This window comes from Lepisosteus platostomus, chromosome 11 (genome assembly GCF_059453375.1).
Source record: "Lepisosteus platostomus isolate fLepPlt1 chromosome 11, fLepPlt1.hap1, whole genome shotgun sequence".
In the NCBI taxonomy this organism is placed as follows: Eukaryota; Metazoa; Chordata; class Actinopteri; order Semionotiformes; family Lepisosteidae; genus Lepisosteus; species Lepisosteus platostomus.
Genome location: NC_142621.1, coordinates 34,672,753 through 34,687,164, shown reverse-complemented (window position 1 = coordinate 34,687,164; position 14,412 = coordinate 34,672,753). Strand labels below are relative to the sequence as shown.

Sequence of the window (14,412 nt, the reverse complement as noted above, 5' to 3'; positions counted from 1 at the left end):
AAACCAACATAAACAGTAAAATCTTTTTTGTAGAAAATGTATGTTACATCCTATTTTTAAATATATATTTACACATTGTTGGTGAACACTTAATAAATAAGGTGATGACAATTACTAGAATTCAGTCATTTAGCCTTGGGACTAGTACTGCTGTCATGGGTGTCTACGCAAAGTCTGTTTGCTGTACTTGACATTTGGCAGCCTTTGAATGAAGTATTTTTTGCTTGCAAAGTAGTGGGTTGCTTTTAGTTAGACTGAGCGAGCAAGCCTTTGTATTCCCTCACAACAACATTCTGGGAAGCCATGTGTTTGCCTTTCTGGAAGAACATCCCTCATTGACAGCTCAGGTTTTCAGAGTCAAAAGTTCAAATCCTGTCTCTGAACACTGCTTCATCTGTTACAGCCGGGCCTACTGCGTGGGGGTCAGTGTGCGGCGGGAGTCAGCTGGCATGTTGAGAAAGGAGCTGTGCTTCAGAGCGGGGTCACCCCTCCAAAGAGATGCGAAACGGGGGGCCCCAGCCGTTTCATACACATTAAAAGATCCCATGATGCCATGAGTCAAGGAACAGGGCCAGTGTGAAGGCATTCCCAGGCACAATTCCCTCATGGTACACCGCTTCCCCACTCCGGCAGTGGAATGTGACCTGGAAAGCGATCATTCTACATCTCTTCCTGCTCTGCATGCCTCAAGCATCAATCAGTTGCTTATATACTGCTGCCAACCTGCTTGATCTTCAAAACATTTCCGATCTTCAGAACAACATCAATCTTGTTGTATTTCAAAAAGAAAAAAACTCAACTTTATCTTACATTGTCTTGCATAGTCAGGCAAGTAAGACTTTTCACATTCATTCTCTTCTTGGGTGTTTAATCTGCTTTCATGAAGGAAAACATGAGAAACATTGCAGCAAGTTTTCTATTTGTGGTGCACACTTTCAATGGTTTAAAATTAGCGGCCTGCCACGTGATCAGCTACCTACCTTAAATGAACTGATGAGTCAGAAGTGGATCCATCTATCCGTTTTCTAACCACGTTATCCAACACAGGGCTGGAAGGGAGCTCGAGGCTTTTCTGGCAAGCAACAGACACGTAGCAGGATACACCCAGGAAGGGACACCAGTCTATCACAGGACACACAGACACAAACACGCCTATACTCACACCAGTGAAACAAAAACACTCAGAGGAAACCCACATGAACACAAACTTCACACAAGACTCAGAAGTGTGATTTTAAAAACATTATTCCAAATTAAGTTTAATATTATACCACTAATTAAAGTTACTGCAGAATTATAGTATTTAACCACCTTGCCAAACACTGAACATCTCCTCTGATCCTCAAAGTGAATGAGTTTTCGGAAATGTGCATGTTATGTGGATTTTTTTGAAGGATCCTTACAGAACGTTTCACTGTGCTTTGTACAATTTGTTTCTTCTTCTCATATGTAAAAAGCATGTAGATGCCTGACTGTGTCCCTTGATTTCTGTGTTTAAATGTTATAATTACTCAGTCAACAAACTCTGATTTGCTTAATATAAACTTTTTCAAAAAGTGCTCCATATCTAAAATAAACTCTGAAATACCATGATGTCATTCTGAGGAGCTACACACACTTTTTGGTTGAATTATATTCTTTTCAACACACCTTTCAATGAAAAAATTAACCATTTTGTTTTATATTCTAGTCTTTTTTAATACAGAGGATGTCTAACTCATTCCATTTATTACCTTGAGTAACATCTGACATTTGAGAATTATACAGTATGATCTAAGTTAGAACAAATCGCAACATATACAATTGCAAAACAATTTTTCCCACTCAAAGCTTCATATCAGAACAGTTTAATATTTTAACATTCACTCCAGAATGTCTTTATTTCTTATTACCACTTTTCCATGATTTTTAATGTTTTTGTGAACATAGCATCACATCCTACCTGGAAATATAAAAAGGAAAACAAAAATTTGATGACAAAAAGAATCCATTAAGTGCTTGAAGAAAAAAAATGATTTACAAAACTTTCTCCTGAACCCAACACAATAAGGTAGTTGCTAAAAAGATAGCAGCATACAAAATAAATAGAAACTACCTCAAACTACAAAAGAAATAAAGCAAATAGACAGAAAACCACATTCAAATTCTAACAGAATGGCAAGGTGCTGGAATGTCAGTATAAAATATCTTGTTTTATTGATTCATGGAGCCTATAATAGTTGACCTTTGAGAAAATATATTACAACTTTTTTTTTCAAGTGCATTAAGCAAAATGATTTTGGAAATACATCAAAAAGGTTCACTCAGTACGTTCGTTTATAGGACCAATGCTACTCTTTTCCATAACTTTGAAACGATGGACACGAAATAGCAGCACAGCATCATGTTTGGATGCAACAGATGCCAAGAAAAACAAAACATTACTTGGAGCACTAAATAACATGCTTATTAATGGCATTTATTAGCAGATTTAAGACTGTTATTATCTTTTAAAAGCTAAATTAATCAAATGTAATTTCTTTCCAGCAAGTGCTGGAGCAGAGTCCATGTTGTTTGTAGTCATAGGAGTGGAAAATTCCTTTCAAGGCACAAGGTGAGATTAACGCTAGGGGAATCAGTTCACAAAAGCTGCAAAACAGCCGGATTTGTTTCAGCGGTTCCAATGTCCAAAAAAACATATTACTTAACTTCTTCAGGAAAACAGGATGGCACTCCATCAAAACAAACACGTTGAAAAAAAAACATAAAATGAGGGAGTGACTCAATGAAATAGGCCAGTATGAGGTGTACTGCTTGTACTGTGTGATGACTGCAAGCGTAATCTGTGATGCCTAAAATTCACTTGTGGCTTTGCAGTTTCTGATCAATAAAGTGCGGTATGTAAAGTGTATTGCATACTTCTGTATTTCTACTTTTTACAAACTATAATTGACCTTAGGAACAAAGTGAATGAACTTCCTAATTTGTTAGTGTTCCAACTTTTAAAGCTTCATAACAAGCTGTGCACAAAGCTATGCTTTTAAAATAAATATCAACTGGAAAGTCATGGCAGAATGGAAATAAATGTACAAACAATAAAATTGCACACATATATATATTTTCCTATACTGCTTTAAATTGAGGGACTTGACTAATATAACCTAATTGGATTTATCTCACTACACAGAAGTCAAAGCTTCCCAATGTGTTTTAGTTTAAGTTCAGTAGGTATGATGGCCACACCATTCTAGAACTGCTTCAGTAAAGCAATCCCCTCTATTGTAGGTGAGTACTGATTTAAATTTCAATGCATTGTTTTTCAAATTCCTTTAAAAGGAAGAATATGAAAGTCTTATTAGTTTAGACTGGTCTAAGTGCAGCATGTTAAAACAGGAACCGCAGGCCGATTATTGAATTGTGGAGAATTCTTTCAAAAAGTCACAAGTCTTCTTGTGAATGAGCTCACGGAGTTTCCTCATGCGTTTTGCACTGGATGCCCCAACAAAACTGTCAGGCTGCAGCACAGCCATGCCATTGTGGACGTCACCCATTATGATCATCTGCCCATCTGAAGAGGTAATGTTGGGGCAGGGACAATTGCGGTCTATGTTTAAGAGGGTGACCTCCAGAGGTTCCTTTCCGAAAAACTTGAGCCCCATCTTCTCATCCTTCAAAATTTCTTCCACTACGATCAGGGCATGTCCCGAATCCTGGTCTTCTGTAAGTTCCATCATCCGTCCCAGGATTACGAAGTCGCTCTTACAGAAGCTGGTCACCATTTTCTGTCGCGGTTTGCACATCTTGCAATTCTGGTTCTTTGGAAAAGGACACATTTCCTCGCAGGCCTCTTTGCTTTCAAAGTTGTTCTCATTGCCTCCGCATCCTCCATAGATGAACAGCTGACACAGCCTTAGAACATTGCTGTAAGCCCATCTTGGTTCGTAGGCTTTGCAGGGACCCTGGAGGGTGGGCAGGCCACAAAGATTGGCCACTTCTGCTCCACAAGACAGCATGCAAGAATCATAGGTGTCAAAGTGGTTCATGTTGTTGTTGCAGTTGCCATATGTGAAAGTGAAGCAGTTGTTCTTCTTGGAATCATAATACCAGCTCAATTTTTCCTCCCCGCAGTCTTCATTGTCAGGCATTTTAAAGCATTCATCTGCAGGAAACTGTGTTGAGTTTTTCTGGTCTTCTTTCTTAGAAGGATCCCTTTTCACCACTGATAAAGGGAAGTGTGCCTGGACTGAGCCCCCCGAGTTCTTGGCAGTACAAGTGTAGATGCCGGCATCTTGGGTCTGAGAATTGTAGATCACCAGCTGGCCAATGTTGGTGACCACAACATTTCCCCTCACATGGTTGGGTCTCATAACGATGTTCTCCTTGCCCTCGACCTGCTTCTCCCAGGTAATCTCCGGCTTGGGCCGCCCGGTCACATCGCAGAGGAAACTCACCGTTTCCCCCACAAACACAGAATGGTGGGTGGGGCTGGTGACCATGACAGGCGGGAGGACATCGATGGCTGTTGTCTCCAGGTAAGCTGTGGTGGGGCGGGTTGTGGTTTCCACCGGAATGGGGCTGGTGTTCGGCCAGGTCAGGTGGTACCTGCAGGTCACCACTGATAAGGAGATGCCTTTCGAGCAGGCTTCTGCGTCCATGTAGCACCTGTTGTAATAGGTCAAGCCATCAGAGGCACAGGTGAAGTTGGGCTCTCTCTCACACCTGTCTCGGCACTTGCAGACTGGCTGCCCATCCCAGATGTCACACTCCGAGCCTTGCTGCGTGCACATGAACTTGTCACAGGTGGCCTCCTTGGGCATCCCCACAGGACCCTTCTTTCCTTTGACATCCATGTACCTGGCAGCCACACAGCTTTTGTTCCCACAGACGTTCGGGCAGCATTTCTCAAAGGTCTCGCACTCCTGGTTTGAAAGCACACGCATTAGTTTTCACATAGCTCAAATCACGTCACCACAGAGCTTCTTGTCTTGTCTGCAATTTACACACAGGCCATGTGTTGTCTGCTACTAAAAAGTATTAAGTGTGCTGCTGTCTTCAGAGTAACTGATTGTATAACTACTGTCAAATCTGGATTTAAATGATGACTGTAGACATGAAGACACATTGAGAATAAATCTGTGACAAAATCTATTTTTAAAAACATTATCATAATATTACGACTTGTATTTATACTTCTAAATTGAGTTATTGACTTTAAAACGTCTCATTCTGACATTAACACACATCCTGTATGTAAAACGTTTCTTTACTGCAATTTATGTTAAAACATATAAGGTTTACCTTATTTTCTGAAAACAAAGTTACGAGAACGCGACTTACCTTTGCGATATACAGTATGACTTAATACATGCTATTTAATTACGTTTCTATTCGACGCTTTTAGTCATTGCTAAAATATTATTTTTTTATTATTAAAACACTTTTAGATTTATGATAAAGTATTAGTTAACCGAGAGAGACGTCGACGGAGTGTCGGTGTAAGATTTTATAAAAAGTATCCCGAATCAAAATTTTAACAGACTCTTAAAGTGTTAGTGAGAACGTTTTATCAGAGCGATGTTTTCTTCTGGTTCATCACATAAAGCCACGTAAGCATTGTTATAGGAATTGTACAATCCGAAGATTTTAATTCAATTTAATTATTAGCTATGAGATTTGTAATTTATAAAAACACAAGATAAATTATATAACTCTTAGTTTATTTTGGAATTTAAAAAAATAATGACAAACGTCTCCTCCCCAAAAAGATAGATAAGTATTTTTATCATTGAAGTTTTATTCCTAGGTTTTTGAAGTATTTCAGAGATTTTCTGGGGTGTGGGGGGTGGCAGAGGCACAACATCACTAGTTTTTCATACTGAACCTCGTTGTTTACTCATCCAAAAATAAATTATCTGCAAATCACCGCCTAGTTAGGTTTTTGCACTTACAAGCCTTCAGAATCTTGTTTTAGCTCAACATTAGGCTGATTAGTAACTTGTACGTTGATGACAAGCGAATACTTGTATTTTATCGGTCAAAACGCAAGTGATAGCTCAAACCACAGTTGTGATAGACTGTAGGAATGTAGAATAGTCAATGAACCACGTGTAAGTATAAAACCCTAACAGTAGATAAGATCTAAGCTTAATAGCAAAAGAAAGTTAAGAGAACGCGACTTACTTTGGTGATATGAGGTTTAATGCATGGTTCTGTATTACGATTAAATTTTACACTTTGGGAAAACAATTCTTCCTATAGCTCTTTCAGTTAGGAACGTCCCAGACAATCTAAATTCCATCCCTTATGCGTTGTTTTTTTTTTCATTTTCACGGCTGTTTCTACCTCCGCGGGCAGATCTCTGGTTAAAGGTGCTGTGTTCTCACCTGGTCCGATTCGCACTCTCGCAGGCAGGTGCTCATGGCGTCTACCCACAGGTTTGGGTTCATCTCGTTGGGGCAGATCCCGGCGTGAGAATAGACAACTCTCGGAAGAGCCATGCCCTTCACACTGCGGCTCAAGAAAAGGACGAAGAATTGTCCCAGAAAAAAACAGATCCATCTGGGGAACAGCATCCACCACATGTCCAGGTTGTTACAGATGTCAAGTTCAGGGCTGGAAGAAGAACAATAATGAAGTTCGCACCTGCAAGATGTACTCAATATATTAAACAACGACAAGGCGTGTTTTATTATCCGCTTAAAATCAGCAAAATTAAAAGCAGCCTAGATAAAACCAATGACTAACGTTTGCAAAACCTCGGTTTAGTGAAACAAGTTGTGAAATCAGGAAAGTTGTATTTATGCTCTGTTACTTTACTATTAGAACTGCTACCGTATATATCACCCTCCAACCAGAAAAAAAAACTTCTCCCTTACGCTCAAGTGACAGTTATGAATTGCGTCTGTGGAGCTGAAAGGATTTAAGACTTAAAAACATCAGTCGTAAAATTGGGCTGGGACTGGCAGGACACCTGCGTGTTCGTGAACCGCTGTAACCCCTTTTTTTAACCCTTCGAGAGCGCAGTCTTTTCATTGGTGTTGCTTGCTGCACGGAACTGCAGTAACCGGCTGGTCCCGGAATAGAGCTCATTGTTCGTTTTCACATAACAATCTTCTTACAAGTTCTGAAATGACGCTCGCTTGACCGTTTCAATGCTTACATAAACTTCGATATTTTGAGCCTCTTAGTAGTGATGAAAACCTATAGCCTACCGAGCAACAGGTAAATATAAGTATAGCCTCATCTTTTTAATGGGGGTTGCTGCTAGAGAGCAAAGCGCGGTCAAGGTTATATACTGGAAAAGTTATTAATATGTGTACATTAATTTCAAATACAACAAGCCATGCTTAGCTCTTTATTATAGATGTACATTTTGATACCTCTGTCTAATCTACCACAAAAACACAGCTTTAAAATCGTGGTTGAAAAAAGTCATTATTTTCTTATAATCCCTGTACTCATTTATAAATAATTTTGAACATTGGAGGATAATGTCTTAAGGGAGCCTGGTGCCAGTGACTGCTTGGTTTAAACCATCTCTTTAATTCTTCATCTCTCACTTGGGAATAGTGACCTCAAATTTATAGCTGTTTTCACAGGCCAAAAGAGGCTTAGAAAATTTAATGTTAGGTAACGCTAATGAACCACATCTACTAGAACAACTATAAATATTTTTACGACTATTATTATTATTATTATTGTTGTTGTTGTTGTTGTTGTTGTTGTTGTTGTTGTTGTTGTTGTTGTTGTTAATAATAATAATAATAATAATAATAATAATAATAATATTATTATTATTATTATTATTATTATTATTATTATTAATAAATAAAATAATGTGGAAGAAGACCATGATACTAAGAAAAGAGATTATTGAGAATTTTTAGACACTTAATTTTAATAGCACATCACTCTTAATAATTTCATTCTAACTTGATTTCTGGGCTTCCTAAAAATCCAGGAGTTTTTGTGTCGCTGCTACTGTATATGCACCAATAATTCAGATGAAACATCTCTGTGAAGGAGAATACATAAGTACAGTTTTCCTCTTTAAAAAAAGAGGAGTTTAAATACTGTTTCTTTATAATTTTGTTTACTATTATTTCCAGGAGACATCAATTTATGAAAGATATATATTACTTTAGGAGAAATACTACATAAAATTAAAAAACAAGAACTTAAAATGATTTGCTACTATTTTGCTGAAAAGATTACTGATGGACAAAAAGCTATAGTCAGTATTGTATAGCGCATAGACCAGGGTTTCAGGGTGTAATTTAAGATCACCTCCTGTGTAGATAGATGTCAGTAAAACAAAAAATAGGAGACCACCTACAAGAGTTTTCATTTATTGGAGTAATATACATGTAGAGAGCTCAAGGTCACAGATTGATCCCATTTTAATGTGTATCTACTGTGGTATGAAACAGAATGGTGATACACTTTCATGTACAGTATATTATTTGTGTTATAATAATTCATCATAAGAGGAGAAAGCAATGTTTCCTATACCTTTAAATATCATGTAGTTTTTAAACAGATTTCTACAAACCTTTAAGCAGAAAATATAAAAGAATATATTGGAGCTTGCAGATGACCATGTGGATTTGTCATGTCAGTCTTGCTAACAAACTCAGGGTTTTGTGTTCCTCTTTCAAGGCTGGCTAGTGTATCAGGACCATGGGGGAGCCAGAGCCTATCTTGGCAAGCAACAGTTGCAAGGCAGAGGACACCCTGGATGGGACACCGGCCCATCACAGTGCACACAGACACAAGCATGAATACACTCAAACCAGGGCCAATTTTCCCAGAAGACAATTAACTTCCATTATGTCTTTGGACTGTGGGAAAAAAACAGAGCACACAGAGGAAACTTGTGTGAACACAGGGACAACATACACATTCCACACAGATAGCACCCCAGAATTTAAACCCAGGGCCCCAGCACTGCAAGACAGCAATGCTAACCACTGTGCCACCCTGCTGCCCTACAGATTGTAATTTTCTAATTTCATTCACTTTGTGCTAGATGCCTTTGTAACTGAGTGACCACATTAAATGCCAGAATCTGAACAGTAAAAGGTAAATCTGGGATTGGTTGTAGTAACTTACATAAAGCTTTCACTGATACAGAGGGAAAAAACCAAGGTTATAGTGTGACAATGTCAAAAAGAAAAACATTTGAGTTGTCTGAAGTACAGCTGGCTCTTTCAATTACAGTAGCTTCTTGAAAGATTGTTAGACTGTTAACAAAGAGGCATGAGTATCACCCATGTTCATACAGTATGCATTGCTCCTTATGTTTCTGGGAGTCAAACTCCCCACTTCCTCCTGGTAAATTAGTTAAATAGACAATTTATACACAAGGAATATCTTCGTCGCTATCGTGTAGGAACCTCATACTAATACAAAAGTGTTTCAAGCATTTCTACTGTGGATTTTTATTTGAAAAACCGTATCCATTCCTTGTTAAGGAAAAGCAAAAAAAAAAAAACTGAAGCTAGCTGTCCTAAATATGAATGTTTCTACGTTACATTGCCTGCCATCTGTTTATGTAATTATTGTAATATCTAACACTAGAATCCAACCATTCTTATAAATGGATATGTAATAGTTCAGTTACTTTCTAATAAAGGTGAGAGAGAGACAAATATGCAGAGTCGATCACCTGTTTGAGGAAATTGGCAAGACACCCCTTCAGATTGGAAGGATTGAACTAGGAAGGTGCTAGAGGGGTGTACTGTAGGTTGGATGGCAGGAGGAGTACAAGAGAGATGCTCTATAAGATGTCCCTGTTGTGAGATTTATACAGTATATGCAGGTGAGTGGAAGTGTGCAAGATAAGGGTCCAAGTTTCCTCCTGAAATTTCTATCATAACTTTGTACCAAATCCCTTTCCTGCCACGTGGCATGATAACTTGTTGATAGAAAGATACAGGAAGACTGAGAGTAAATGGTACATGAATACAGCTCTTTAATTCCTGTAGCCATAATATTGTACAATAACACTGTCAAATGATCACTTCAGCTGCATCTACAATTGTATACTTGTTAAAATGTAGTGAATGACTGTAGTACTTTAAAATGTATCTTATAGGATTTCATGCTGTATTTATTGTATTTGTCTGTACTTGTATGTGTGTGTCTTTTCTATTTATTGGTGAAGGTTGTGAAGCAATATTGTCAAATACATTTCCCAGGTTTGGGATAATAAAGGTTTTCAAATTTAATTAGCAGCATGGAGAAGTCACCCCAGACTAGAGCTGAAATCAGGGCCCAGCCACTGTGAAGCAGCAGTGCAGGTACTTTTCAGGTACTTTTCATACTGGCACATAAATTGCATAGTGGCACTTTATACAATGTTTTTAATGGAGACATCTGCTAATAAATTATTTTACCTGAGAATAGACAAGGTGGTACTGTACTACTACATGTACTATAAAGAAAAGGAAAGTGGTTCTACTTGTAATACATACTGTATGATACTGCATTTTCCTACTGCACTCTTGTGTTTATAATGTGTTTATCTGCAGCCAAAATCCACACCTCTCCTCACCTCTCAACACTTCTGTCACCCTCCATGTACTGAAAAGTTTCAGGAAGTAAGAAAAGAGAAATTAATCGATCCATCTTTAAACTTCCCACATTAATGGAGAATTCAGGTACTGTATTGTTTTAATTCTCTGAATGTTGAGGGTGGCATAAAGATGCAAGGATAACAAAACGAGCAACTTCCGTGAGATGTGGCTCTCCTGTTATTCATGTTACACAGCAGTACTGTTCCAACTCCTTGACTTTCGCTGGAAGAAATAGGAGATGCATTATATTGACCAATTTTGACATATTTTACATTCCAATCTAGCTGAATTTTTCATTATTCTCCACAAAGTTGTTGTTCATGTTGTGCTTTGTTTAAGGCTATAAACCTTCACATTCAGTAAACAGCATCCAAAAAATAAGCCAAATAAAATATGATTTACTGCTTTCTAGCTTCATTTTACATTCCCTTAGAACAGAGGCTATTAAACAGAGAGGACAAGGCACGTTCTACTAGACGTCAATACTAAAACTTCATATCTTCATCTGGTAGCAAAACAATATCTACTACAATACTAACATAAAGGAAGTATTCAGTATTCTCTAATATCATTAGAGAGGCTGGATAAAGAATAGTTGAAAAGAATGGAGCGTTTTCTTAAATGTTAAGTAGGGCATTCCAGTCAAAATGACTGAACAAGATACCTTTGTTTTTAATCTTAGGTGTTACATTTCTTTGTTCTGACTATCACCCACAATGTGCTGTTTGAGCTTGATAATTGTGGCATTAAAATGAAGTGTAAAACTACATTTTGAGACAAAACAGCCAACCACAAAAGACTAGCCTCAAGTTTTTTTAACAAAATATGATTTACTACAAGGACAAGTAAAGATAAATAAAGAAACCAGCAGAGCACCTGCCAAACCTCAAGCTGTCTCTTACCAAAATAGTAAAAAGTGGAAACTAATGTCTTGTGATGCCAGCAGCTAGATATCAATAGTACAAGATGTGAAAAGTAGCAGATAAGTGGTAGCATTGCTGTCTCACATCACTGGGTTCCTGGGTTCAAATCCTGGGGTGCTATTTGCATGGAGCTTGTATGTTCTCACCATGTTCACATGGGTTTCCTTCAGGTGCTGCAGTTTCCTCCCACAGTCCAAAGATGCACTGGTAGTTTAACTGGCTTCTTGGAAAATTGATCCTGGTGTGAGTGTGCCCTGCAATGGACTGGTGTCTCTTTCAGGGTTTATCCAACCTTGTACCCGTTGCTTCCTGGGATAGGCTCCAGCTCCCCTGTGATCTCCTTTTGGATAAAGTGGTTAGAAAATGGATGAATGGATAGTGTTATGGTTACATTGTTTCTTCACAGGAAAGCACTTGCTGTAAAAGCAAGGTCACAAGTCTGTCTGTCACAGTAAAGGTTGTTACCCTAAAAGAATCTTGGTTGCTGAACATGACTATTTTCAGTTTTACAGTATGCGAAGAGATCGGTAGCTTGTTTAAGCAACTTCTGCTTCATAAAAAATGTAGATGTCTGTCATGGAATAAAGTTCTGGCAAGGGTCTGTGAATTAAAGGAGGAATGCCGTATGTTTTTGATTGACTCCAACACCACTTCAACTTCCTCGACCAACGGTTTTAAATTTTGCTTAGGTATTTGGCTGACATGTTTGGTAAGCTCAATGAGCTTAACCTTTGCATGGAAAGAAAAGTACAGGGAAAAGAGTTTTATCCAAAACCTTTTGCTTTGGTCTAACTGTATCCTGCAAGACAATGTAACAATATTAACACTATTGTTGGCCAATTTAGGATTTTGAAATTCAAATTAATTGGGTGTAAATTACAGGATTAATAAAGTATTATCTATCTATCTAAAGCAAAGTGACAAATAATAGAGCTGTTACTCTGTACACAATTCAAGATATTTACCTGAAGGGCAGGTGGGTGAATTTCAGGATTTCTTGAGTTTACAATCCATTTTTGAATAAGATACCTTTTTAGCAAAAGCAAACTGTGACCTTAAAGTTTGAGTTAGGCCTCTGAAAACCTCTGTCGGTTTGGAAAAGTTTCCTGAATTCCCCCAACTGTTGAAGTGTGTGTACTTCTCTTTAATATACGAATGCAAAATGAGGATTCTTCATTTATTTACAAGATCAAGTATACATTTTTCCTAAAAGTGAAAACCATCTGAAATGAGGCAAATGTACCACAAATTGTGTGTGGAGAAAGTGCTTTCAAACATTAAATACATGTAATAAATTTGTGTGTACTCTTAGTAAGTGAAATCTTAGTGGTATTATTTTAAACGGTGTGTTAGCAGACCAATTAGGTTAGAGAATGTGCACTTCATTTTTAGAGGTGGGGAAAAGAAATGTCTTTTAAGTGGGGAATACAAAAAACAGTCTGGAAACATGTGTCTTCAGAAGACTTACCCAATTTGTATTAAATGTGATGAGTGATAAGCCCAGCTACTCTTTTAAGTGAGTGTTCTTTGCATCTGAAGGTTCCCTTAGATTCACTTTCACACACCACTCTAACACCATCTCAAAAGGTGAATCTCTACTCACTTTGCCTTTTGCATTTTGATATATGCTAGCTTTCATAGCAGGGCCAAAAATCTTCCTGTGGGCCTCTTCATCTGAAGTAACTATGAAATATAACAAGTAATAGGTTTATTCCATGCTGAAAAAAAGAAGAAAGAGAACACAACGTTTCGGCCGTGGAGCCTTCTTCAGGTGTCAAGGTCCCATATGAAATATAACTGCACAAAACACTGAAAACTCCTTTAAACAATGATTAAATCAGAGCAATGTCTTATAACAACTTCTGAGAACTTGTGACAGACATTTCCAAAATATACCATTGCTTCCAAGTAAGTGGACTGACGTTCTGTTAACAGCATCTGTCAGGGACTTGCATTAACACGAGATGGGACTCTGCTTGTGGCTTTATTTCATTAGAGTAGTGTTTAAGGAATTTAATTCCAGCTGAAACACTGGAGAAACAAAATCCCTTTTCTGCAGTTTGTGTGGCTTGGACTTAAGCTTCAGAGCATTTGTGTTATTATGATTTTTGCACTGAAAAAAAAACATTTTGCATGGTTTCAGATTTTGACAAAAATGGAGAGTTCCACTGAGGACAAATCGAGGATGCCTGTACTTGCGCAGGGCTTAAGCAGTCGGATCAAGTTCATACAAAATGCGGGTCTGTCAATGTAAGTATTGGCTGTAAAACTGCTTTTGGGGCCTAGTGGCATAAATCTACCTACTGCCAAATCCCACGTTTCAGGTTCATGTCCTTGCTGTACTTTACTTTACTTACTTAGATTGAGTCCTAAAGCAATGATGCACAACACCCATTCATGTCCAGCAGGCATTGATAGGTCAAGTCGTTGATAGGTAGAGGCATTTGAAAACTCTCCAAAAGATCCAATTAAGTAGATAATTGGCTCGGTTCAATAGATAAAAATTTGAGCTAAACGGAACCCTGAACAGGGACAGCTCTCAGTGTCTTAAACTTAAACTGTCTTAAACAGCCCCCTCTTGAGTACTGAAATAAAACTTCTCATTTTCTGACCTAAAAACCGCTGCCCAGTGGGTTTTGAACATGTCTTTAAATCAGCAGCTAAGAACTTGATCCAGTTAAGGTTTTATTTTTTTTCTTTGGATGGATTGCATGCCTCCGAGTTGGAACCTCATTCAGCCGAGGGTGGTGTGTAAAATGGACAGATGTTACAGTAATCCTTGTGGATACATTATATTGACACACACCTCGATTCTGTACCTTTTGTGTGCTGCTGAAAGAGATTTGTAGCTCACCTGGGACAGCATCTGTTTCTACCAATGAACTTCAGAACCATAGGAACAGGCTCAGGTTATCCCAGTCTTCTGTGGTTCT

General features: G+C 38.1%; 1 protein-coding gene across 2 annotated transcripts; it reads right to left on the bottom strand.

Moving 5' to 3' along the window:
- Window positions 1–1,672: 1,672 nt before the first annotated feature.
- Window positions 1,673–14,412, bottom strand: wfikkn2a (info WAP, follistatin/kazal, immunoglobulin, kunitz and netrin domain containing 2a). 2 transcript variants are annotated; one of them, XM_088599391.1, is made up of 3 exons: window positions 14,334–14,412; window positions 6,363–6,591; window positions 1,673–4,898 (listed from the first exon to the last, which is right to left on the bottom strand). In XM_088599391.1, the coding sequence occupies exons 1-3, from the start codon at window positions 14,372–14,374 to the stop codon at window positions 3,387–3,389; spliced, it is 1,782 nt and encodes a 593-aa protein (XP_088455517.1). In that variant the 5' UTR covers window positions 14,375–14,412; the 3' UTR covers window positions 1,673–3,386. The 2 variants fall into 2 exon arrangements, with proteins under 2 accessions (XP_088455517.1, XP_088455518.1); XM_088599392.1 differs by lacking the exon at window positions 14,334–14,412 and adding an exon at window positions 6,855–6,999.